This window comes from Zalophus californianus, chromosome 10 (assembly GCF_009762305.2).
Source record: "Zalophus californianus isolate mZalCal1 chromosome 10, mZalCal1.pri.v2, whole genome shotgun sequence".
NCBI classification, from domain to species: domain Eukaryota; kingdom Metazoa; phylum Chordata; class Mammalia; order Carnivora; family Otariidae; genus Zalophus; species Zalophus californianus.
Genome location: NC_045604.1, coordinates 68,714,228 through 68,739,512, shown reverse-complemented (window position 1 = coordinate 68,739,512; position 25,285 = coordinate 68,714,228). Strand labels below are relative to the sequence as shown.

The window sequence follows — 25,285 nt, the reverse complement described above, 5'->3', positions numbered from 1 at the left end:
AGGCAGGGGCTCATGGTCTCTCTGGGGAGCTGCCCTGGCAGAGCCTCTCCTTGAGCCCAGGAAGGGCCTCGATGCCCAAGACTCAGCCTGGGCACCACCAGCCATGCCTGGAAACCCATCTTAATATGCTAAGAAATAAATCTCTGAGTCTACAGAGCAGTCTCCTCTGTGCGTGTGTATTTAGAGGGTGGGGGGAGACACTGCGTCCCAGAGGCCAGGGGAATAGCTGGTTATTGTGTCCCAAGCGCCGGCTGCATTCACCCGCGGCCCCAGAGATGGGCGCTGGAAGCAGAGGAGGTGGTGGGCCAGGCAGGTCTTGACGCCAAGAAAGCTCACCGCATAAGTCGCAGGCCCAGAAGGGGGGGGGGACGGCAGCGAGAAAGAACAGTGCGGGAGCTGGCCATGGCGGTCTGCGGTGTGCGGAGGCGTAAGAGAGCGTTCCCTCCCCGTTAGCCCGGCAACCCCCCCCCACAGCCCCCGGTTTAGGGATGGATTCCCCGAATGCAGTCTTGCACTCCAGCTGTAGCTCCATCCAGCCACTGGCCGGATGGCCAAGTCACAGCAACGCTCCGTGCCTCAGTTTCTTCAACGGCACTGTGGAAACACAGCAAGGCCTATCTCATAGGGTTATTGTGAGGGTTCATCCAGGGAGGGAAATGAAAATGCTCAAAGAGAAGCCCGCGCCCCGGTGTGTACAGCAGCATCATTTACAACGGCCACGGCGCGGAAGCAGCCCACGTGTCCATCCATAGGGAACGGACGAGGAAATGGGGCGTGCCTGTCAGCACGTCCTCGGGCTCAACCAGAGACCCCATCAGGTAGAGTCACAAATAGACAAGGGGTGCCTGGGTGGCTCAGTTGGTCTGACTCTTGATCTCAGCTCAAGATTGATCTGATCTTTTTTTTTAATTATTTTATTGTTATGTTAATCACCATACATTACATCATTCGTTTTTGATGTAGTGTTCCATGATTCATTGTTTGTGCATAACACCCAGTGCTCCACGCAGAACGTGCCCTCTTTAATACCCATCACCAGGCTGACCCATCCCCCCACCCCCCTCTGATCTGATCTTGATCTCAGGGTCATGAGTTCAAACCCAACGCTGGTCCATGCGGGGCATGGAGCCTACATAAAATTTTTTAAAAATTAAAAAAAAAAAAACCCACACAAGTAGACAAGACTGCTTAACTCATGCCCTGACTGAATCCCATTGTGCTTATTTCTAATCCCACTTTCCTGAGCCATCCATGAAGATGTTTTGCAATGACCAGAACATTCCAGAACAGAAAAGCCCTGAAAGCAACGGAATGCCTAGAAGACCACACCCAGCACGTGCCCTCCCCTGCCGGTGACGCTGGGCTGAACGCACACTGACCCCCACCAGCGATCACACGCTCTCTGCCTGCTCCCTTGCAGGTACCCCTCACCTCCGCTTATAAAGCTCTCGGTGTCCCTTGTGTCAGGGGAGAGGCTCATTGTTGTACGTGTGTGTTTGAGAAGCTGGTTAAGGCTTGAGCCGACCACCTCTCCCAGCTGCCAGCACCTGAAATAAATTTCTCCCTTTCCTTTCCAAACCCTCATGTCTTGAGTTACTGGCTTCTCTTGCCATGAGTTTATTCAAGTTTGTTTGGCAATGATGTTGGCGAACCTAACCCAGAGCCATGTTTCCGATTTGTCCGACCCCCTCGGGATTCCCCGGGATTCCCCGGGACGGAGCAGGTGGCCAGAGTCTTACCCACTCACTTCCTGAGTTAGTGGTTAGCATAGATCCATGGGTAATATCCACACAGTGAAATATTACTCAGCCATTAAAAAGAAGGAAATCCTGTCATTTGCAACATCATGGATGGACCTGGAGGGCATCATGCCAAGTGAAGTAAGTCAGACGGAGAAAGACAAATACTGTGTGATCTCACTTACATGGGGAGTCAAAACAAAACAAAACAAAACTCCTAGATACAAAGAACAGATTGGTGGTTGCCAGAGGTGGGGGTTGGGAGGGTAAGCAAAGTGGGTGAAGGCGGGTCCAAAGGGACAAGCTTCCAGTTACAGAATAAATGAGTCACACAATGTAACACAGCGTGGTGACTGGAGTTGATAATGTAGTGCATATTCCAAAGTTGCTAAGAGAGTAGATCTGAAGAGTTGGCACAAGATAAAAAATTCTGTAGCTATGTGTAGCGATGAACGTTAACTACACTTAGCGTGGAGATCATTTTGCAATACACACAAACATGGAATTATGATGCTGTCCACCTGAAATTAACATAATGTAGTATGTCAGTTATACCTCATTTTAAAAAATGAAAAAATATGAATAAATATTTGCAGAACACTCAAGAGGACAGGGTCTCCCCAGCTGCTCCAGCCTGTGACAACGCAGCAGAGGTCCTGGGCCCGCCGCTTCCACCCCGTGCAGACTTCTTTTTTTTTTAAGATTTTATTTATTTATTTGATAGAAAGAGAATGAGAGATAGAGAGCACGAGAGGGAAGAGAGTCAGAGGGAGAAGCAGGCTCCCTGCTGAGCAGGGAGCCCGATGTGGGACTCGATCCCGGGACTCCAGGATCATGACCTGAGCCGAAGGCAGATGCTTAACCAACTGAGCCACCCAGGTGCCCCCTGCCCCGTGCAGACTTCTAATGGGCCAGCTCTGCTGGGGACTCCCCACGGGGTTGGCTGAGACCATCTCAGGGCAGCACTCCAGCTCCTCTGCTCCCCCTCACCTTTATCATTCACAGGCAGGACCCCCAATAAATCTCTTGCACTCCTAACTTTGCGTTGGCATTTTCTTCCTGGAGGATGCAAAAATGACAGACTAGGTTAAATAGAATCCTTCGCTGCAGGACTTGTCAGAGGCTTTGACATAATAATACACATTAGGATTCATTAAGAGGGAACACACTATGAAGTTTGTCCCAAGTTTATTGACCAAATGCTAACATCCACACACTCACACCCATATACACAGCACAGAACATCCATTAACATCTTGTGGAACTTATGATCTGCTGAATAAAGTTTGATAAAAACTGAACTAGAAGACTCTAAATTTCCAACAACACTGGGATTCTGTCATAGAGACCTCAAAATGTGCATCCAGGGCCTCGTGGTGCAGAAGGAAAGCCCCAAAGCCTCACCTGGTTTTTATCAACAGCTCACACTGTATTTATAAGCCTCCTCCCATCAGAATTACAGAGCATGTGGTGACACACATTATCCCTATTTACAGAGGGAAAAACTGAGGCACAGGAAGGTTGACGCGTGCCCCAGATCCACCCTCGAGTTGCTGGTGCTGCCACTGAGTCACGTTCCTTTTGACCTGTTACATTGACAGATGACTGAGGGGCCACAACAGGGGGCAGGGAAACCCACGGGTCCCTGGGATCTCCGCCCCAGGGAAGTGGGGGTCCCAGCAATAACAACATTCTGGGGGCTGAGCCCTGTGCCTGGAAGGAGGGAGGGGATAAAGAGCTACAAGAAAATATGCCCAACGTAGGAGGGTACATCAGGAGACGGAGGAGAGCAAGTACTCCAAGAGGTCTCAACTGCCCAGCCCCAGCGTAGCAAAGTGCAAGGGCGTGGGGAGGCCCAGAGTGACTCAGTGACAAGGCCCGGCGGCCGTCATATGTCACCGCGGGGCTGGCAGTTGGCTGGCCCCTCCCTGCTGCAGCCTCCTGGCCCCCAGTCCTTCTGCTCTGCTCACCCACCCCCCCAACCGCCCAGGAGGCTGGTCTAGGCTTTTTGGTGCTTTCTTTCCACATTTTTCCTCTCTCCTGCCCGCTGCACCTCCCACCTCTTGCCACACCAGGGGCAGGCCCATCCCGCTCTGCTTAGGCCCTTGGACTGGCACTGGAAGCCCACCCCACCCCTGCCCGCACCCGGTGCGTCCAGCGGGCGTGTCCAACCCCCAGCTGCAGTCACAAGGAAGGAACAAGCCTTGTAGCCACTCCAAGAGGGAGGGGTCCCTAAAACGAAACCACTCGCGGTAACAACACGGAATGCCTCTTCTCTCCTTATGGCCTCTGGATTCGGATCACAGACCAGAGAGAGGGAGTCAGGTCAATCAAGAAGGAGGATCTGGCTTTTCCTAGGCCTCCGCCCTCAGGAGAAAGTGGGCCCCCTGCCGGCCGTGCAGCCCTTCTAGGCTGGGAAGAGGCCGGACAGGCTCCGGTCTGGGGCTCAGAGCCAGGCTGGTCCCAGCACCCATTAGCAGCTGTTCTGCTCGGCCTCCATTTCGTCTTCTGTAAAATGAGGAAAGAAGGCCTCCCTTGACCGACTGGGAAGATTTAATGTACATCAAGCATGGAGCTCAGGGCCTGGCTCCTGGAGGTGCTTGGGGAAAGAGTGAGCTTGGACTCGAGCGTCCAGAACCTACAGAATGTGCGTCTGCAGGCCCCAAACAGTCAGGGCCGCGGCTGGTGGTCTCGATGTTTTATTCTCTCTCTGTGTCTCTGTCACACACATGCTCATCCTCACACACGCTCACCCTCACACACACATACAGGCTGGGCCCCACCTGCGCTGGGGGCTCCCCGCACTCCGGGCCCAGTGACTCACTGCAGGAAGTTTCCCCAGGGCGAGGCCCGGAGTCCGCGGCTGTGGGCACCTGTGTGAATCCTGTGGAAGGGATCGTGTGGTCACAAACAGATGGGGTTTTGCCAGATCCGGTGAGATAGCATCATGTGAGAGTCTCCGAAAGCATAAAGAACACTCTGTTTTAAAAACTGCTCCATGGCCTTTGGTGAGGGCAGTAATCACTGTGGAAATCTGCAAATAAATTCGAGGTACTCGGGACAGCGAAGGTCCTTTGTGAGCAGGGTCCTGTGTGCCCAGGCCCTGGGAGGCTGGTGGATGGCGGCCGGGGCAGCAGGAAGCTGCCCCTGGGGCTGGTCTGCCCTGTCCCATGTCACGTAGAGGAGCTGGGGCCAGGGTCAGCCACATGTGGGCAGGCAGGGATGAGGCATGTCCTCCAGGACTGAGTTGACCTCCAGGAGACCAGCAGGAGACGTGCACCCCTGGGCCGCTCCGTCACACTGGCCAGGTAGATGCGTTTTCCCCCAAGAGCCCAGAACCCAGAAGAAATCTGGTGGCGCAATGGAAATCGGACAGTGAAACCAGTTAACAGGTTCCAGGATGAGCTATCTCTTCCCTCTGTTCTCAGTTGTGGTGGTTTCAGAAAACCTATGAGCTAGAAGCCAATTTCAATGTCTCCCATTTCATCCAAGGCTACAAAAGCAGAGCCAGGGGCAGGCGGTGGTACCTGTCTGTCGGGCAGTGTGCCCAGACTTGCAAAGGGAACATGGAGATTTCAGACAAAAGCACATCCAGACTTTGGTAGGCAAGCCTTGAATCGGAGAGAAAGACTTTTGCAATAGGGAGACATTTCCAGTCTCAAAAACCTACAAGTGTCTCACCATCATACAGAAAGGGCTTGTCTCTTACAGGGTAAAGGATGTGCAGACAGAGATAAACAGAATCTTTGCAGGGGAAGCTGGACGAACAAGGGGAAATGAGCAGTGGGGTCTGACCAGAAGAACGGTCTCCTGGGACAAGGGGCCACATTCCACTTCGTGTCTGCTCCGGTTTGCAGGCAAGCAGAGGTCAGACGCCTGTAAGAAAGAGACAAACCTGACTACAATTTGGTCAAGTGAAGCAGAGAGTAAGAAATGGACAACTGAGCACTGGTCAAGGACAAGAATCAATAGCAGAAGGGACCATATTGGTGACTACAAACCCAAAACCCAAAGTAGGGTGATTCCACGGAAATGGGGTACCTGGCACACTCCACTCCTGAAGCACGTGTGCAAAGGGCTCAGTTCTTGAATCTGAATAAATACTCATGGTGGCAGAAAGCAATTCATGAATCCTAAGCTCCTTCCTCCTCGCTGGGAAATCTAGGCCGTGGGAAACAATAAGCAGTCTCGAAATGATTTTGAGGGGCAGAGAAATAGTGCCTTCAAAATGCAGCCACCCCTTGTGAAAATTCCAAGAACAAGGCCAATGCCGACTTTCAGCTAGGAAGAAACTGTCACCCGATGATGCTGGAAAAATACCTCCAGCCTGGGTCCTACCACCTGCCAGAGAGCCCTCCGGCTATGGGGTGTTCAGAGGTCACCATCCCCTGGCTTGGCAGGTCCCCCAGCAGCAGGGCCCAATCTGGGAGGGAGAATTCTCCCTCCACCCTCCAGGTCTTCAACGGGACTAAGAATTCAATGTACACAGAGAAGCTTAACAGGAGAAAGACCCAAAGTTGTATTATGTGCTCACAGAGGCCCAATAACAAAATTGGGACCCAAAGAAAGGACCAAGACAGGCGGTTTTTATACATTTTGGACAAAGAGACGTTACATTTGTGAGGAATTGACAGGAGAGGGAAAATATGGGCTTGCGAGCTTTAATTAGTAAGGAATTCTCAGTGGTTCTGGTGCTCCGCAAAGCTGGCAAGGCCCGAGCTCGGGAGCACACCGCAGGGCTGTACCCTTCCACGAGGCACAGCGTGGCCAGTGTGCAAGCATTTTTTGTTAAATTAAACCCTGCACCCCACAAGCCCATTGCTGGTCCCTGTTCCCTCTGTGGAGCAACACAGACTGAATACACACCCTGCACTCCATGACAACCCCGAAAACGTGGGAAGTTAGCATCAGGGCCTGTGCACAAAAGTGTGCTAAAAGATACTTTCCTAAAAGAGTAAAATAATGACTCTCATACAAATATAAGATGAATATATGTCCAAGATTTTATTTAACTCATTAATGAAGAAGGGAACCAGTAGGTGTTTAAAAAAAATAGTTCAAAGGAGAATCTAAAAGTGCAGACGGTTAGGCATGCAGGACTGAGATCTGCTCATAGATGTAAAACAGGGAGGCTGTGGAGCCAAGCTTTCAGCAGGGAATGCCTATTTGCATGTATATGGACAAGAGTTATTTGCATTACTATCAATTTCCCAAAACTTACAGAGTTGTGAAATAGCTTGAAGACTAGGAAAGGGATGGAGAGGAGCTCATCAGATCCCCGGCAAGTCGGCTTAGTGAGAAGGCCTGGGAGGTGCAGAGGACACTCACTGTTGGAGCTTCTGAACCCACTGGATGGGTTCTGACCCAACACTCAGGTAAAGGTGACTGCAGCCACCAACAGGGTGGACATCCTGGACCCCGCACTCTCCGCTCAGGCGGTCTGGACCCAAAGATTGAATTCCCCATGCCCAGCGAGGAGGCCCGGGCCAGAATCCTGCAGATCTACTCCCACAAGGTGAACATCAGTCCTGATGTGAACTACAAAGATCGGGCCCGCCATGCGGATGACTTCAGTGCAGCCGCATGCAAGGCCATGTATGTGGAGGCGGGCATGATCGCACTGTTTGGGCGCGCCCCGAACTCACGCATGAGGACCACATAGAGGGCGTCCTGGAGGTGCACTCCAAGAAGAAAGCCAACCTGCAGTTTGCCGCACCTGCCCCCTCGTGCTGGGTAGATGCATAATAAAACATGGTTTCAGGAAAAGAAAAAAAAAAAACCTAACATTGCAGAGAACACCCAGGATATCTTTTTTTTTTTTTTTTTAATTCCAAAGACTTTTAAGTGTTTCCTGACAGGTCATAGTCTAGCAAATTCTAAATACTCAAATCTCAAACTATGCTTCAAGATGGACTATCTATTCTTCCTGTTCTTCAGGCTAAAAGATAATTTATTTTTTTAAAGATTTTATTTATTTATTTCACAGAGAGAGCAGAAGGGGGAGCAGCAGAGGGAGAGGGAGAAGCAGACTCCCGGATGGGCAGGGAGCTCAATGCAGGGCTCGATCCCAGGACCCTGAGATCATGACCTGAGCCGAAGGCAGACGCTTCACCAACTGAGCCGCCCAGGCGCCCCTAAAAGATGATTAAAAAAAAAAAAAACGTTAAATCATGAGCGACTCTCATCTAGCTATAAAACGAACACATGTTAAAGATTTCATTTAGCTCATTAATTAAATGAGGCAACTAAGCAGATGCTACATCTGGTTCAAAAGGAAAGTGCAAGAAGCACCAGTTTATATGAAATGAAGCATATTGAAATGAATGGGCCAACCGCCTCGGACTACCGCAAGGCCGGGAGACCCCTGCACTGGACAGGATTCACGTGGATCCCTACACTGTGCGGCTCCGTTACCTATAACTCAGTCATGAAACAACTCACACCCAATGAAAGGTGACCATCGGGTAGGCTGGGAAGAAGTGCTCTAAACCAGGATGTTCAGCATTACTGACATTTGGGATCAGATCACTTTGCTGTGTGGTGTAAGAAGTTGAGCAGCATCCCTGGCTTCTACCCACTAGAGGTCAGTGCCCCCCATCCGCAGTCCTGACAATACAAAATGTCTCCCAGCAAGGTCAAGTGTCCCCTGGGGTAAGGTAGAGAGGGCAAAGCCACCCCCTGTTTCCCACTGAAACACAAATGCTTGCCTCTTAGTGCAGGGAGGGGGAGGACGAGCAGTCCCTGCGCACCCGCGCCTCCGGGATGGAGCCAAGAAGCTCCCTCCCTCCGAGCCCCTCCCCCAGCACCCCGCCCCCGGGGGAGGGGTCGCCGGCTCTGCTCTCCAAACACCCCACCGGTATTGACTCCATCCTCCCCTTCAAGGTGAGTGTCAGATAAACAACAATACCTGGAATTGGTAATCTCTGCACCCAAACCTGGGGCTCGAACTCACCACCCCGCGGTCAAGATCGCGTGCTCCACCGACTGAGCCAGCCAGGCGCCCCACGAGTACCTTATCAGTATAAGTATGCCCCTGCAATATCCGGGACATACTTACACTGAGGAAATATTGGTGCTAACCTGAAATTCGGGATGTATTTTGAGTGGCCAACCCCGGGACCCTGTGTGTGATGTGCAGCGTGTGATTCTAACAGGCGCTGAGGCCTCGGAATCCCCGCGCTGCCCGCGACCGCTGATGCGACACTGGGTCACCCAGCCTCTCCGAGGCCCGCTGTTCGCCTCTGCAGGATGGGAACACAGTGGGGGGACACCTGTCTCCCGAGGTTGCTGAGGGCGTAAATGAGAGGCCGTCTGCGCGCTGTTGGACACAAAGTCGGGGGCCCGGTGATGGCCGCTGATTTAGTCCCGGACCCGCCTTCCAGCCCTGGGGGCGGAGCGTTGGCGGCCGGTCGGGGCCGCAGGTGGCAGCTCCCGACCCCCGGCGCCGAGGCCACACCCCTCCGGGCGCTGAGGCCACACCCCTCCGGGCGCTGAGGCCACACCCCTCCGGGCCGCCGAGGCCTCACCCCTCCGGGAAGCCACCGCCCTCCGGGCTCCGAGGCCACACCCCTCCGGGCGACGTGGCCACACCCCTCCGGGCGCGGAGGCCCCACACCCCTCCGGGCGCCGAGGCCACACCCCGCCGGGAGGGGGCGCCTCCTGCTGGGGGAGGCACAGCCGGCCGCGCCGCGGACCGCAGTCTAGCCGCAGCGCGCCCGAACAGGCCGCGCCCCTGCCGACACCGGTCCCTGCTCGCCGCGCCCCTGCCGAGACCCCGCGCCATGGCCGGCATCGCGGCCAAGCTGGTGAAGGACCGAGAGACGGCCGAGGGGCTGGGCTCGCACGAGAAGTCCATCAAGTACCTCAACCAGGATTACGAGGCGCTGCGGGACGAGTGCCTGGAGGCCGGGACGCTCTTCCAGGACCCCTCCTTCCCGGCCATCCCTTCCTCCCTGGGCTTCAAGGAGCTGGGACCTTATTCCAGCAAGACGCAGGGCATCGAGTGGAAGCGGCCCACGGTAGGGCGCGGGGCCGGGGGTTGCGGGGGGCGGCGGGGGGCGCGGGGCCCGAGGTGGGGGGGGTGCGGGGCCGGGGGCCGGCGGGGGGCGCGGGGCCCGGGGTGGGTGGAGTGCGAAGGGTGCGGGGCCCAGGCTGCCGGCAGGCGTAGCGCAGCGGAGTCTGGGAGGGCCGGCGCCGGCCGCCGGGAGCGCGCCACGAGCGCACCAAGCGCGCCCCTCCCCGTTATTCGGTGCAGGCGCGTCCGCCGCGTGGGCCTGGCCTCTCTCCACCCCGGCGCTTACCCAGCCAGTCAGGCGCGCCCTGCCCTCCGGTGCAGTTACCAGGCCGGCCAGGGGAGCGGCCTTCGGACTCCACGAGATGTCGGGGCGACATAGGGGGCCTGGGAGAAACTTTGCTTGGACTCCCGCGGGGAGATGGTGGGAGGAAGGTCTGCGGGGAAAGGAGGGTGGGAGGCAGTATCTGACCAGGAAAAGTCAGGCTCTAACTCAGCTTGTGTCTGCTTCAGGGAAGAGGGAAACCCGCAGCCTGGTCCTTTTGTGCGTAAGGATTGTCTCATGCAGTCGTGGTTAAGATTTATCCAATCAGAGTTTCGTGTTTATTTTTCCAAATGGGAGCGCTGGCGAGATCTCCGCGTAACATTTACCCTGATGATTAACGAAGGACAGGAGTGATGCAGCACAGAGCCAGATGCTCCTCCTCATTGCACTGGCCCAGAATGCTCCCTGGGGAATCTCGGGGGCCCCTCTAAGCTCCCATGTCCTGCCCACGCCCCTTGCCCTGGCAGACCTTGGGACAGCTTGCCCCCTCCTCCAGTTGTCCATCCGGTTCGCCATGGATCCCTGCAGGCTCCACCTGCCATGGGACACTGCATGGGATTCCCCCGCCAAATCTGAACAAGGCTTCCTGGGAGCCCAGGCTCTAGATTCCTGACCTGAGAATAAAGTTGCTGCCCTGTGTCTACTCCTCTGGACCTCCCAGGTCACCTGTTACCCTAAACCCAGCCTATAAGCAGCAAGCGCAGTAAAAATGCCCTAGGCGGGGTCCCCAGCACTTGAGTTCATTTCTTGCTCACCTGCTGGGTGTCGCTGCCTGGACCTCTAGCCTCTCTGCTTCCATTTCTTCATCTAAAAGGAGAGATGTTGCCTAAGTATTTTCCTCTTTATTTATTATTCTTTATCTTTTATTGTTCCTCACAGAGCCCTGTTAACTTTCCTCAAGTGTTTTCGCAGTTTATAGATATAATTATGTATTATCTGTCCTTCCCTCGGAACTGCAGGGACCCCCTGTGTATTGGTCACCAATGTGTCCCCAGAGATCAGTGCCACCTCATCCAGAGGTCCTGAGCGCCTGTTAACATGCCAGGCACTGTCTTCAATGCTTGGGATACACCTGTGAACAGAGGGATGGTGATTCTTCATGGAGTCAGGGAATGAATGAAGGCAGGATTGTAATGAGCCTCAAGTGAAGTTATAGTTGTGAGAGTGACAAGTAAAAGAATGTATTCACCTGACAGTAGCATGGCGCCTCGCTCACAGTTTACAGAGTGAATTTGCACACTCCTTCACTTGTTCTCTCATTCACTATTAAATAAGCATTTGGGGCGCCTGAGTGGCTCAGTTGGTTAAGCGACTGCCTTCGGCTCAGGTCATGATCCTGGAGTCCCGGGATCGAGCCCCGCATCGGACTCCCTGCTCAGCAGGGAGTCTGCTTCTCCCTCGGACCCTCCCCCCTCTCATGCTCTCTCTCTATCTCATTCTCTCTCTCAAATAAATAAATAAAATCTTAAAAAAATTTTTTTAAATTTAAAAAAATAAGCATTTGCTGAACACCTACTATGTGCCAGGCACAGTATGTCTAGTTTTGCCTCCTTAGACTTTAGGGGCTGGTGAGGGGAGGCAGGTCACCCAGGAGGTAGAACTGCCTGTAGAGCTTCCAGATGGGCGAGAGATCTAGAGCCATCTCAGGACCCTGCCAGCTCAGATGAGACAGGTTGCGAGCTTCACAAGTTGCGGGGGGGGAGGCGGGGAGGCTGTTACGTTCCCATTCAGCAGTTGAGGAACTAGAGGCTTGCAGAAGTTAAATATTTGTTCACACAGGTGTCCAGGGTGGAGCCGGGACTCTGTCCAGCCTGTGGGTTGGACAGCTACCTTCTGCCTCCGTCCTGCCTTCTCGAACACTGCTGGGGTTGGGGTCAGGCGAGGGAAACAAAATATCCCCTGGATCTGGACACCAGCGAGTCACTGGGGACTTTGGAAGAGCAGCTGCGGTCGGAAGATGGTGCAGAGCCGGTCGGCTGGGGGCTGTAGGCGCCACAAGTGAGGGACCCAAAGAAGGAAGAGCATCATCAGCTCCTTTGAGAGGGTGTCTGAAAAGGGACAGGGGAGTGGTGGGTAGGGCGGGCCGTGGGGTTTGAGAGGCTGTGGGATGTGTCATGTGTTGAGTCACCAGGGAGGAAGGGGTGAGAGACAGGCAGACAGCAGGAGTTGGTGACACAAGGTCCCAAGGAAGGGAGAGCAGGGAGCGGGCAGGCCCGGAGCGGGAGGGTGTGCTCCTCCCTACGGAGGGGTTTCCTGACCTTGCTGCTGAGACCAGCTGCAGTGCTGGGGAGGTCAGAGCAGGGGCAGGCTGCCTGAGTCCCCCTGTGCCCAGAGAGCACAGACCTCTGGTGGCCTCAGATTCAGGGACTATCATCCCCTTGCTCTTCAGTGACAATAGCTGACTTCTGTGGGGTGCTCACCAAGGACACGTGGTGTCACTGAACACCCTGTGGGGGTACACCTGTCACACCATCCCCATTCCACAGATGAGGAAACCAAGGCCAACAGAGGTGGAGGACCTTGCCCGGGTGTTAGAACCCGTTGGAATGGCAGGGTCAGGGTTCAGACCCCGCTTGTCTGGACCCAGAGCCCAAGCCTCGACCCCGTCGCCGGGGTCACATCGGGGTTTAATCCAGTGCCTACATGCCGTGCACGAGGCTCACTTTCCTGAGGCACCTCCAGGGGCCACCCTGGGCTTTGCCTTCTTTGGAGAGGCTGCCCGAGGTGTGGGAAAGTTTCTGAAACAGTGGAAAATCCTGCTGGTGGAAGAGCCTGGCGCACAGAGGAACGCAGTGTGATTCTTGGGCTCTCGGCACCAAGCCCAGTGTGTCCATCGATCAGCTGCATGAGTGCTTGCCTGGCGGGTTCGGCTGTTCCGTCATCCCCCCAAGCAGACCGACCTGAGCAGGGAGGGGACCATGGCGAGGCATGAAAGGAATGCACTCTGCTGTAGAGTGATGCACAGGGACAGGGGCCGGGGGGCCGGACCCAGGCCCCACCCAGAAAAGGCTTCTGCTTGACCCAGAGGAACACACCGAGGGGTGTGGGGTGGAGCGCCGGCGCACCGAGGCCGCCCAAGCCGATGAAAGCCTGGATTTATGCCTGGCTTCCTCTGGCTTCCTCTGCGGCTTTGGGGTGGAGCGCTTCAGAATCAGGAAACAGAGAGGGTGGCGGGAGGGGCCAGAATTGTTCCCGATTGGCCTCCATGGGGCTGGGTGGGGGGGTGATAATTGTGAGTTTTGTTACTAATCAGTGAGGTTGTAACACCCTTAGAGTTTTGTTACCAATCGGTTAGAGGCAACCTCAGTACAGAGCTATTGTTATCCGCCAGTGAGTGCAAATCCCAGCACTGTCTGTAACTTAGAGCCCCTATCTTTGGACACATTGTTTTACATTGTTTTATCTCCGTGGCCGGTTTCCTCCCTGTAAAATGGGGACGGTACCCATCTGAGTCCCCAAGAGGGCCCCATGACATAAAGCACCACGCACAGCACGCCTCTGCAGCGGCTTCCCGAGACACGGATGCTGCTGGTATCCCGGGCGCTGGGCGGCTTCAGAAGGCTAGATCCGTTCCCCTGCACATACCCAGCAGCACCACTGGACGGGGCACAGCTAAATACCAGACCGCAGAGTACAAGTGCTCGGGGGCTCAGAATCCCAGACACGAGCGAGGGCTGGACTGTGAAGGAGGGCTTCATGGAGGAGGCGGCAAGAAAGCTTGAAATACAGTAGGAGGTGAAACAGGAGAGAACAGGGTGGGAAAGGAATCCCACGAAGACAAAACAGCTGACGTGCAGGAATGGAGGAGAGGGGCTGGTGGGGCGGCCCCAGAGTATGAAGGGACCCCACAGCTGATGGAGAGGAAGCAGAGACATGAAGTAGGCTGTAGGCAGTGCGGGGCGCTGGGGTTCCACGGGGCAGGGGTACGAGAAGTTGCCCATGGCAGTCTGGCTCTAACTGCAAAACTTTCCCTGGTGGGGGGGGCGGCGAGGGGAGAAGGCATCTGGTGCACCCGCTGGGAACGGAGGTGTCCTAACCCCAAAAGCATGTGTCTGGTGGCTTGACAGCACTGTGTGGGTCTCGTTCCCAGGAGATCTGCAATGACCCGCAGTTTATTATTGGAGGGGCCACCCGCACGGACATCTGCCAAGGAGCCCTGGGTAAGTGACGGCACCTGAAATAGCCTGTGGGGTCTCGTCTGCAAGGCTGCAGCCTGCTGGCTTCCATTTCCAGAAGCTTCCTGGCATTTCTTCTCCCCTGAGGGGCCCATCCCAAGGCACACATGAGGCCTCCTGAGTCCCCTGCTCTGGGCTGGTTGTTGAGACTACACAGACGCGCCCACTGGAGGGTGCAGGTGCTTCTGGATTCCAACCGCCCATTGCGCTCGGCCCTCCCCAGGGGCAGAATGGCTAGCAGCTGATGCAGTCGGTCTCTGGGCTGAGGGCCAGGTGGGAGGACTCCCCGAGGCCAGTCACAGCCCTGACACCTCCGTTCTTGGGGGCTCGGGGACCGGGGGTGGTGACTCAGTGTGAGGGAAGAGGGAAACCTGAGCTCGCTGCTGAGCGGAAGTCAGAGCACCAGAGTGTTCTCAGTGTTTGCAAGACGGGCTCACCATGGTATCACAACAGCTGGAAGCAGCGCTTCTCGTTGCAAAGGTGGTTGTAATGTTGGTTTAAACGCACGGGGAGGGGGGAGCTGAACTGTGAGGGCCTGAGGCCGAGCCCCCATTCCCTCCGGACGGACGCAGTGACTGCTGAGCCTGGACCTGCCGAGTCTCCGGCTTTGGTATGAACTCTCCCAAGGCTTCTGTGAAGGCTTAACGTGGGCCTGGGACCATGACTTGAGATGCTCGTAGAACCCTCGTAAGGAACAGGAGCCTGTGGTCACTCCGATAAACCAGAAGCTTGTTTCCTGCGATCAGCTTCCCCTTGCTCCCCAGACTAGTCCACCTGCAACAAAATCGATGAGCTGGAATCGTACCGCCTTTCCTGGCCTACTTTGCCAAGGTTCCTATACTCAGAGTAATAGCGGCTCATGTTTCTTGAGTGAACACTGTGTACCATACACTAAGACAAGATGCAGAATCCCCGCGGTGCTGTGATTATTCTTATCGATGAGGACACTGAGGTCCCGGGAGTAACAGTGGAAGTGGGGGTCTGGGATACAAGCACGGACCGCATGATCCAGGGCCTGTGTCCTCAGCCCCCGGGCCACACTCGTAGAAGGGGGCTGGAGAGTCTCAGCCTCCAGCTGTGTGAGGGACTCTGGGAGCCCCACAGGAAATGCCTCTCGGAGAACATGCCCAGCTGGCGTGAGCCCAACCTCTGTGTGCAGATGCCTGAGATGCCGGAGCACATTCTTACCTGCCTAGAACACCCCCCCACCCCCTTTCCTTTCCTCTCCCCCACAAACAATAGAAGCCAGGGGTCCTTGGGCAATCGGAGTTAGCTGACAGAGGCTTTGGCCAGCTCTGGGGATTGGGGGATGGGTCACACCGGGGCTGGACTCCACACGTGGCCCGAACATCTACTTTAATAGAGTGTTATGACATCTCAAGGGCCAAATTGCAAGTAGCAAATGCAGGATTTGAGTGTTCTTTACATAGCACCAGGCCTTTCAGAGAGGAGACAAGTGGACCTTACATTCCAGGGGTACGATTCCTGAGATCTGCCCTGGGTCAAATAGAAACAAGATCAAGAGTGATCAGCCCTTTTAGAATTCCTCAGTCATTGGTCTGTAATTTCTAAGGCCATTTGCTCTCTTGGCCTTTCCTTCTGGAGGCTCCTGGTTGGAGGACCGCCTGTGGAATGTGGTTGTCTGGACTCTCACCCACCTCTGGTCTCTGGGCACAGGGTGGTGACTGTGGCCAAGTCCGAGCAGGCTCAGAAGCATGTGGAACAGGGGACCGTGGCGCGGCAGCTGGCCACACAAGTGGCAGCCGGGGCTCAGCTCCTGGACTGTGGGCAAGTCCTCACATAGATGAGGCATTTGGCTGTTCTAAAGTAGTTACTCCCGCCTGCCACGGCGCGTGGACCACATGCTCCAGCATGGCGCGCGGCCAGACCATCTGCAGCAGTGACAGCCCGGCCACCATGCGCACCTCTGTGTGCCCAGCCGCAGGCAGTCACCCCAAGTCTGCCGTGAACCCCCCCACCACGCAAACCAGAAGACAGCCCGGGGGTGCGGCTGGGGGTACAGGCAAGGCCACAGAGCTGAAATGCACCGAAGGAGAGACGCGGATCCAAGTGTATGTCTTCCTGCACTCCTCAGAGCTGCCCTGACACCGTGACTGTGTCAAGGGGACCGGAAGGTGACATTCTCAGAGCAAAATTCACTTTCTGCCCGGAGACCAACTTGGCTCACCAGGGACCCCGGGCGGTGCCGTCCGTAGACTTGTGCATTTCTGAGTGCCAGCGGGCCCAGCAGTGGGCCGTCCACAAACCACCCCCCTCTCCCAGGAGGCACAGCCCAAAGCCCCAGCGAAGTCGTTCGCACCCTGTTTGCAGAACTGCCCCTACCGCAAGAGCAGCTAAGTAGAATCTGGACTCACGGCTGGCGACCTGCTCTTACAGGTTAGAACTGCCCCCAGAGGCCGGGAAAGTCCGGAAGCTGAGCTCCTCCCACCATAGGTTTTCACTGTGCCTCTGCGGAGCTTTCTCCAGTGCCCCCAGAGTCCCCACAGCCCCCCATAGCTCTCTCTGCTCTCCCCAGGCCTGGTCTCCCCCCCACCCCCACCCCAGGCCCCCCGGGGGACGGCTCGAGGCCACCAGCAGCTGTCAGAGCTCTTGAAAGGCACAGCCTGTGTCATTGTCACCTGGAGGATGTTTTCCAGTCACCCTGCCTCCACGCCCAAGAGGCACCTGGGTCCCCAGAGCACCTACTGGGCGGTGTTGGCTACAGGTGTGCTCCCCACAGCCCAGCCCACTGGAGAAGCACCTGCTTCCTCCACCAGATCAGCCTGGGGGTCCTGGGGCAGGTTACCCAAGCTGAGACTCAGTTTCCTCTTCCGTAAATGGGAATAACAACACTACAGTTGACCCTGGAGTCACACGGGGGTTAGGGGCGCTGATGCCCTGCACAGTTGAAAATCCACATCCAACCTGACTCACCCAGAACTTTACTAATAAGTGTTGTAAATAATCTTTATTTATTTTTAAAAGATATTTATTTATTGGAGAGAGAGAGAGAGAGCATATGCACGAGCAAGGGGGAGGGGCAGAGGGAGAGAGAGAATCCCAAGCAGATTCCGCACTGAGTGTGGAGCCCCACACGGGGCTCGGTCTCATGACCCTGAGATCATGACCTCAGCCAAAACCAAGAATCAGGGACACTTAACCAACTGAGCCACCTAGGCGCCCCTGTAAATAACTTTAGATGATTTACATTATAATTTTTTTAAAAAGTCATTTTTATGGTAGGTGCCTTTTGAAATGTTAATAGACTTTATTTTGTGGCACAGTCTTAGATTTATGGAAGAACTGAGAGGACAGTACAGAGAACTCCACCTACCCCACACCCAGATTCCCCGTCTTGCTGAGCTCTTATTATGGCTCGGGACCCAGCACTGATATGGCATCATCGAGATTTCCTCAGCTGTTCCCAGTGTCCTGGCTTTGCTCCAGCATCCCACTCAGGGACCACGTTATGTTTGGCTGTTGTGTCTGCGTGGGCTCCTCTGGGCTGTGGCAGTTTCCGATGCTTCTTGCATTTTAGGGTTCTTGTAGGAGGCCCCTCTATTTTGGAATGTGCAGGTGCCTTTAAAAAAATAGTGTGTGTAGTTTTAAAACAAGGATGGAAAATTAAGTGTCCGCTGGTTTGGTGGAGAAAGTAAATACATTCTCTTCTCTTTGCAACAGTCGCTTCGCAGCCAGCCCCATCCTCACTGCCCCCCCCGCCCCTCCCCCCAGGGCGTCTCCAGCTCCTAGAGCAGATGTGTGGCCGCTATGACTCATTTCCTCCCAGCCTCCCTTCCAGTTATAAATACTACCCCCAGCTTTGCTCCCCGAAGGCTGCAGCCATGCTCCCAGCTCCCTTCCTGCTGCCCTAGGACAGTCCCAGAAGCTGGGACAGCTGGAGCGCTAACCCTGCTGTTTTCCCCAGGCCCCTGCCCTGCCCCGGGTGCCCCAGCCTTGGTCAGCACAACAGCAGGCTTCCTGACCTCCGGACCCCAGAGAGCAGGGGCAGCGGAAATTCTCCCCCCAAAGAACCACCCCCCCCCCCCCGCACTGTGGCATACATTTGCATCTGAAATCCCAGGGTGCCCAGGAGGAGTTTACAGGGCTCCCCTGCTCCCCATTGGCCTCTGATCACACTGTGGCTTTTCACTTGTCAGGGGCTCCCTGACCCAAGAGCCAGGCCACATCCCTTTGGCCTCCCTTGTCTGCCCCTGAGATTAGGGTTGGATCAGATTTTCCTAAGATCCCACTACTTTTGACATTCTGTGACTCCAAAAATATGCTACCTTCTGCTGGCAGGAAGCCCTCCCCCCAGCTTCTTGCACCCTCCCCCCGCCCCCCGCAAGGGGTCAAGGTCTGGGGAGCCCTGCTCAGATCACCCCCCCAACGGGCCAGCTGCGGCGGGGCTGGCGAGGCACTGGCCAGCAGCAGTGCGGGTGATGGAGCCCCAGGAGGAGGGGGGGGGTCCACACGGCGGGGGCCGGCCTGGCAGGCAGGTGTGCGTTAACCAGGACGAAGTGGCCTGTGTCTGCACTCCAGGACGATAGATAGCACGAGCCACGTGTGCGTTGTGGCCATTGCGGGGGGGCGGCGCAGCGGCCCGGGGCGCCCTGGGGTCCAGCCTCCCGCCCCTTACTCTCCGGGTTGGGATGGTCCTCACAGACTTGTGTGTCTCTGCCGGAGCCAGGCTGGGCACATGCATCCGTGAACACCTGTAAGCAGCAGGGTCCAGAAGGGGGGACGTGGGGGTCCGTCAGGCCGAGCGTGGCCGTGGCTCTGTGGCACGTGGCTCTTCGCTTTGGGCGGATCGCCGTCCTCCTCAAGCCTCCGTTGCCTCATCGGCGAACTGGGAGTTAAGGGGAGCACCTGCCGCAGGGCTGAGGCTGAAACTGAACGCACCTGTGCAGCTCCGGGCGGCCGGGCGCGTGGGAGGGGCTTGAGTGCTGCATGTGGGCCGCGCTGTTCCCGCGAGCGGGTCAGGTGCGCCTGGGGAGGCCCGTGGCGTGCGCGCGTGCGCGGTGCCGGCCCTTGGTACCTGCCCGGCCGGGCTCTGGGCCTCGCGGTCGGCAGCCCCCGAAGTTGTGGAGAGGGACAGGAGGTGGTGTTCGGAGAAGAGCTCACGGGGCCCCGTGCAGTCCCCTGAACCCCACCGGCGGGGCCCACGCTCTGCCTGCAGTGCGCCTTCAGCCCCAGCTCCCGCCTACCGCCTGCGCCGTGGGAGTGAAGGTGATGCTAGTGTCCTCCCTTTCCCGTCGGGTGGGGAGCTGCACGACTCGGTTTCTTGGTCTGTCTGGGGGTCTGGATCAGAGTGCAGAACTCATTCCTGTGGGGCTACTTTGTACTGGGGTCTTCTCTCCTGCACCTCGCGTCCCCCCCCCCCCATGGGGAGATTTTTGTCCACAGTTCAACACTGAGGATGCTCCCAGGGACTCAGGAGGTTGGGGGCTCCTCCTGTGGGGTGGATGAAGGCGGCGGGGGGCGGGGGAGAAAGGGCGTGGGTTTGACGGCGCCCCAGTCCCCAGAGCTGGGGAATGCAGCTGGTGGCTTCCTGCTGGTCCTCCACCAGCCAGGGCCCAGCTGCGGGGCAGGGACTCCCTTCCCAGCATCCAGTGGTCCAGGCAAGTTCAGAGTCAGGGCTCAGTCCTCAGCTCCCTCCTTCTTTGTAGGGCCCCTGCTCCGGCAGGGGAAGGGAGGGGCAGGGACACATTGTCTGGATCATGCGCTGGCTCCTAGAAGGAGGCTTGTGTTAACCAGGGCGGGGTGGGGCCTGTCGCCCATAGCCTCGGATGTAAATGAGCAGTGATTGGGTGTGGGGGCATTCTGGTTTGGGGGTGCCCTCCTCTGGGCTGCTGTGGGGCATGGAAGGGTGATGGGAGGGACCCCTATGGGACTCACCAGCCACCATCCCACAGGCCTGGGCCCCCGGCAGGGTGTGAGCATCTTCTAGAGAAGCCCCTCCCCAGCAGCTCCCAGGGGTGGCCCCAGTTAGCCCCCCGGAGCTTCTGTCCCCTTCCTTCCAAAGCCGGTCCAGTGGCCTCCCTCCACAGGCTGCCTAGGCCTGTCCCCTGTGCTGGAGACCATTAAACACCAGTGTGTCAGGAGGGGTCAGATGTGGCCAAAACCAGCCTCAGCATCTGCTCTGTTTGGAATTTGTGTAGCTTCACGCAGAGAGCAAAGGAGCAAGGCACTAACACAGTGAGACCAGGGCCATTGAGACTGGACATAGGGCAGGGCCTCCCACCCTCCGTGCTGTTGGGTGGGCGGCGGCATTCCTGGCCCCTGGCCACTGCGTGCACTAGGCACCACCCAAACTTGACAGTCAGAAATGCCTCCAGACGTTGCCAAGATCCCCTGGGGTGGGGGAGTTGGTGGCAAAGCGCCCCTGGTGGAAAATCACCGAACACCAGAACACCAGCACCGGAGTGTGCAGGGGAGAGGGTGGGAGGGTAGTGGGGCCTGGAGGGAGCCTGGAGGAGGGAGCCGCGGTGGTAAATAATGGGCAAGGCTCTGTAACCCCCCCACAGTTGGGAGGAACCGGCATGTAAAGTGGGGTGCATTTCTGGGATGTTTGAACTTGTGGGAGGGGCTCCAGCTCTCCCCCACCCCGGGGAGTTTCTGCAGCAGAAGACGGGCTGCCTCTGCTTCTTGGAAGGTGCTCCCCTCCCAGAGCAGGCGTGTGGACTGCATCTCGGGCCCTGGGATGCCCCGGCGACGGCAGAGTGACTGGGCGCCTTGTGCGCCATCCCCACACCGTCACCTCCATGCTGGCTGTCCTATTGCTGGTGTCCCCCCCCCGCAACGGGGCAGGCCGTCACAGTCAGCAGGTGCATCGTCCTGGCCAGATCTCAGGAGAGCGGATTCCAGGAAGGTCCCTGTCTTGCTACACCTGTATCTAGCATTGTAACCCACCCCCAAAATCAGTGGCTCGAAATAACAGGATTTTTCTGTTCACTTACATGGGTTTGAAGGATGGCTGGGGTCAGCCCCGTGACTCAGGGCCCTTCCCGCACTTTCAGCCACTGGGCTGGGGTCACCTGAAAGCCCCTCACCCACCTGTTTGGAGCCTGGGCTGGAGGCTGGGTCAGCAGGGGCCCCGGGGTCCCTGTGCCTCTCATGTGGCCTCTTCCATGGAAGCCTCAAGTGAGCTGAGCTTCTGGGCTCTCCCTTGTCCAGGGAGAGACCCCAGGAAGCTGCCTCACCATTTATGACCTAGCTTCAGGGGTCACGCGGCACCCCTTCTGCTGAACCCTATCCACTGAGACACTCAGAGGCTGGCCCGGGTTCTAGAAGAGCGTGTGACCCCAGAAATACTGTGGCTGCCATTTCTGGAAGATGCCATGCTTCCTCCCCTTGGAATGATGGTCTTGTCCTTCACCAGCGGTGACCCAGGGAGGCTCGGATACTAGCCCGTCATGGTTGGGTGGCTCGGTTCTCTGGGATCCCCCAGTATGCAGGGTAGTGGGGCACTCAGCTGGCTGGGCTCACCGGTGCAGTCTGGGGACATGGTAGGGGGAGAGCAAGAGGTTAAGAGGGGCCTGCCCCCCAAGGGCTGGGACTGAGTCCCCGAGGGTGACCAAGGAATGAGGTGGAGGGCAGGTGTCCAGGCAGAGTTAGCACTCTCCCGTGGGAAGTGCCCCCTTCTGGAAAGTGTGAGGCTTTATTGGGTCTAGAGGGTCTGGTGCAGAAGGGGAGAGGCGGAGCACCCTCCCTAAACTGGTGGAGTCTAGTCTAATTTCTTCTACCTCACCTTCCCCTCACTTGGAGCCCTGCCCCGCCTGTGCCTGCTCCCTGCTCCTCTGGGACTGAGCCACCCCTGCACTGCTCAGGTGTCCCCACCTGCCCTTCCCTAGCCCTGCAAGGGCTCCTCCCCTCCACCTGCTCCTCAGGACCGGTTCAAGCCCATCTCCCCTAGCCCCCTGCCCTCCTAACCCACACGCTTACCCACCCCTTCTGCATCCCTCCTCCCCCTTACCCTCCCCACTCCTTCTGCAGCCCCGCCCCTCTTGTAGCCCCCACCCTCCTAACCCACCCCCCCCTGCAGCCCCCCACCCTGGTCAGACTTGAAGCCGAGGGCTCACCGCCACCTGTGATCGTGGTCCCCTGCCTGTCCTCACACTGGCCCAAGCCCCTGAGAGCTAGAGCCACTCTTGTCCGGAGCCTGCACACCAGGCGTGGAGGGGAGAGGGAGCAAACAAGGCACTAGAAAGCAGACGGGGGCGGGGGGAGAATATTTGTATCCATGTCCGCCAGGGTCCGTGCAAGGAGGGGGGTGCTCAGAGGCTCTCACGGGGCCAGGGGCTCGTCAGGCCCGAGAGAAGCAACAGTGGGGGTGCCGAAGCTCAGAGGGCTTCCAGGAAGCGTCAGGGCCGGCCTTGGGCGATGCATTGTCTGCGCTTTCTCAGCGTGTGTGTTTGAAGCGTGTACACGCTGTGTGTGCGGCGAGTCAGGGACACGTGCTCGGCGGTGACACGGGCCCTGCCCTCATGGATCTTCTGTTCTGGGACCCGTCACGGGCAGCCACACTCTTCTGGGGGGGAGGGAGACCGAAGCCCAGCGTCTCCTGGATTCTCTGCTTCACTTTCCTGTTTGTGGAGGGAAATCCCTGATGGCAGGCGGAAGCATGCCACGAATATCATTGTGCTCCCCGCCTGGAAGCCCCCCCGCCCCCACGGCCGCAAATATTAGGAAACCAGCCCTGTCCCGCTCCCGGCGGTGGGCCCCCGGTGACCTCGGCCCCTGCACAGAGCTGACTTAGGACGCACACAGAGGCCGGGGAGCACAGCCCTGGAAATTTACTGACATGGCTCTGTATGAATTCACCTTTTCAGAAGAGGGCTCTGGACCTTCAAGGAGCCATTCATCAGGCCGCCTGGAGGGCTGTGTGGGGAAGGCTATGTGCGCCCCGTGTGCTCAGGCCGGAGCCAGGAGGGGGTGAGCCCAGTCGGAGACACTTAAACCTTTGTCAGGGTAGTCCGGAGGGTAAGGCATCTGTGCCTAATGACCCCAAATTGCAACGCAATCCTCCTTTCCCAAGCAAGTCAGAAGGGAGGGGCAGGTCTGGACTTGGAGGGGATTCCCTGGGGCCCATGAGCACAAGGGGCCTAGTGATGCCAGCAGGTGCCCGGGGTGGGGGGTGGGGGGGAACAGAGAGAAGGTCACTCAGTAGTCGTTGAGTGAATAAATTAATCCATGCGATCTCTCTCTGCCTTAGACACAAAATTCATAGATAGAATTCCGTGCAAAAACCCACAGCAAGACACACAGGGAGAAGGTGGTCCACCTGCAGGGGGAGGAGGCAGGGTGCTTGTGCCCTTAAAGGGCCCTCTTGCCTTGTGTTCTGTGAGGGACCCTCGGCCCCCCATCCTCTCCTCTGTGGCTCCCCCTCCTCACATGCCCCCCTCGTCCGCTCTCATCCTTTCTGGGACCACACACCACAGCCTGAGACTTCGCTCTTCTGGGTCCCAGCTTTCTCCCCTGACTCCTTCCCTAGAAAAACACATGTTCACATGCAGAACTTGCCCAGAATGTGTGGGGTTCCACATCTCTGAAGCCCATCTGGGGACCCCTAGTTTGCCTTTTGCATCGGCTCCTAACAACCTTCTGACTACCATAGCTAAGAAAATGTGAGGTCAGAGAAGTTGAGAAATATATCCAGGTGCACCTGTCACCAGCAGGATCAGGATCCAGACCTAGGTCTTAGCACATGTCCTGTGCTCCTTCCCACCCGCCTCTGGTCGGGCCTCCCAGGTCTGTGCAGGAGGCCTTCCCCTCGTGGTCTGGGGCTCACTGAAGGCCAGCCTAGCAGCTGGGGAACAGCCAGCCCCGCCCCTGGGAGCCTGCCTTGGTGAGCGAACACATCAACCCCAGCCTTACTGGGACCCTCTGGCACCCGCCTGTTCTGTGTACTCGCTAGGCACCCAAGGCTCTCAGCCGCGAGACTGGCACTCCCTGGGTTGTGCACCTGCTCCTGGCTCCGTGTCGGCAGAGAGGGCGCCTGGGACAACGTGGCCGCGGGGAGGAGGGTGCGCGGGAAGGGCGATCCCTAGGGGCCTGGCTGAACCCAGCCAAAGGGGACGACAGAGAGAACAGCCAGGAGCCCAGAACCTGACAGAAGCAGAGAGGAGGGAGTCAGAACAGGTGGGTCCAGGCTGCGGGCCTGGGAGGAGGGCACACGGGCACATCTCCTGCAGGGATCCCGAGGTTGCCCCCTGGGGAGGAGAGGCATCTCTGTGTCGACCCAAGTGAGAGGTGGGGCAAGTCTGTCTTGGCCCTGGGACACCCTCCCCTGGGCCGTTTCTGTAATGCCGCCTTCCTAGCCGCCCCCAGCCCTGGTTCAGCCTCTCAGAAGCTCTCCGGAGTTCTCACTCGAGGTCTGGTCTCACAGTGGGGTGAGGACTCTTGTGTTCTGCTCTGGGAATTAAGTCGAGATGCAGTGTGGGGTCTTTGGAGAAAGGGGGTTGCAAGCTCGCGGAGGCAGCTCATGCTTGACTGAGCGTGTGGCTGTTGGGGTACCCAGGTGGGCTTTTAGGATAGGAAGCAGGGCAGAAAATCACCCCCCACCCCGCCCCCAGCCTCTCAGGCCTGTACCAGTTGAGTGTCTTCCAGAACAGACTAGTAGGGGCAGGAGTTCAGCGGGGGGTGGGGGGAGGAAGGGGGAGCCCGGATGTGGGAACAGCCAGTCTGGAGCCTGTAGTCAGACCTTCAGTGGGTGGTTCAGGAACCCCTGGGCAGAACCTTGTCTGCTCCTTTAATGATGGGCATGGCCAGCAGCCCGGATGTTCAAGGACCTGTGGTGACCCAGCTCCAACCCTTGTCCCTGCCCGTGTCTGGGGTGCTGGACAGGGGAGTCCCAGGGGAGTCAGAGCTTCAGGCAAAGTAGACAGAAGGTGCTAAAATTTACTATGCCTCCCCTCAGTGGGGCCTGACCCCTCCCCCAGTGCATACAATGAAACCATGTCTTGTGAAGAAAAACCATGGGTTCTAAAGAAAAGACAATCCAAAAAGAAGGGGGTGTCGAAATCTAGGGAGAGAAAGA

At 57.2% G+C, this 25,285-nt stretch overlaps 1 protein-coding gene and 1 pseudogene across 1 annotated transcript in view; both read left to right on the top strand.

Moving 5' to 3' along the window:
• The first annotated feature begins 6,994 nt into the window (after positions 1-6,994).
• LOC113932577 lies at positions 6,995-8,935 on the top strand (annotated as a pseudogene).
• Positions 8,936-9,388: 453 nt separating this feature from the next.
• The window catches only part of CAPN2 (calpain 2), a 40,528-nt gene continuing 24,631 nt past the window's right edge, over positions 9,389-25,285 (top strand). The window contains exons 1-2 of the mRNA XM_027611687.2: positions 9,389-9,757; positions 14,166-14,235. Of these exons, the coding sequence (XP_027467488.1) occupies positions 9,521-9,757; positions 14,166-14,235 (307 nt within the window). The 5' untranslated portion in view covers positions 9,389-9,520. The remainder of the gene's footprint in view (positions 9,758-14,165; positions 14,236-25,285) is intronic.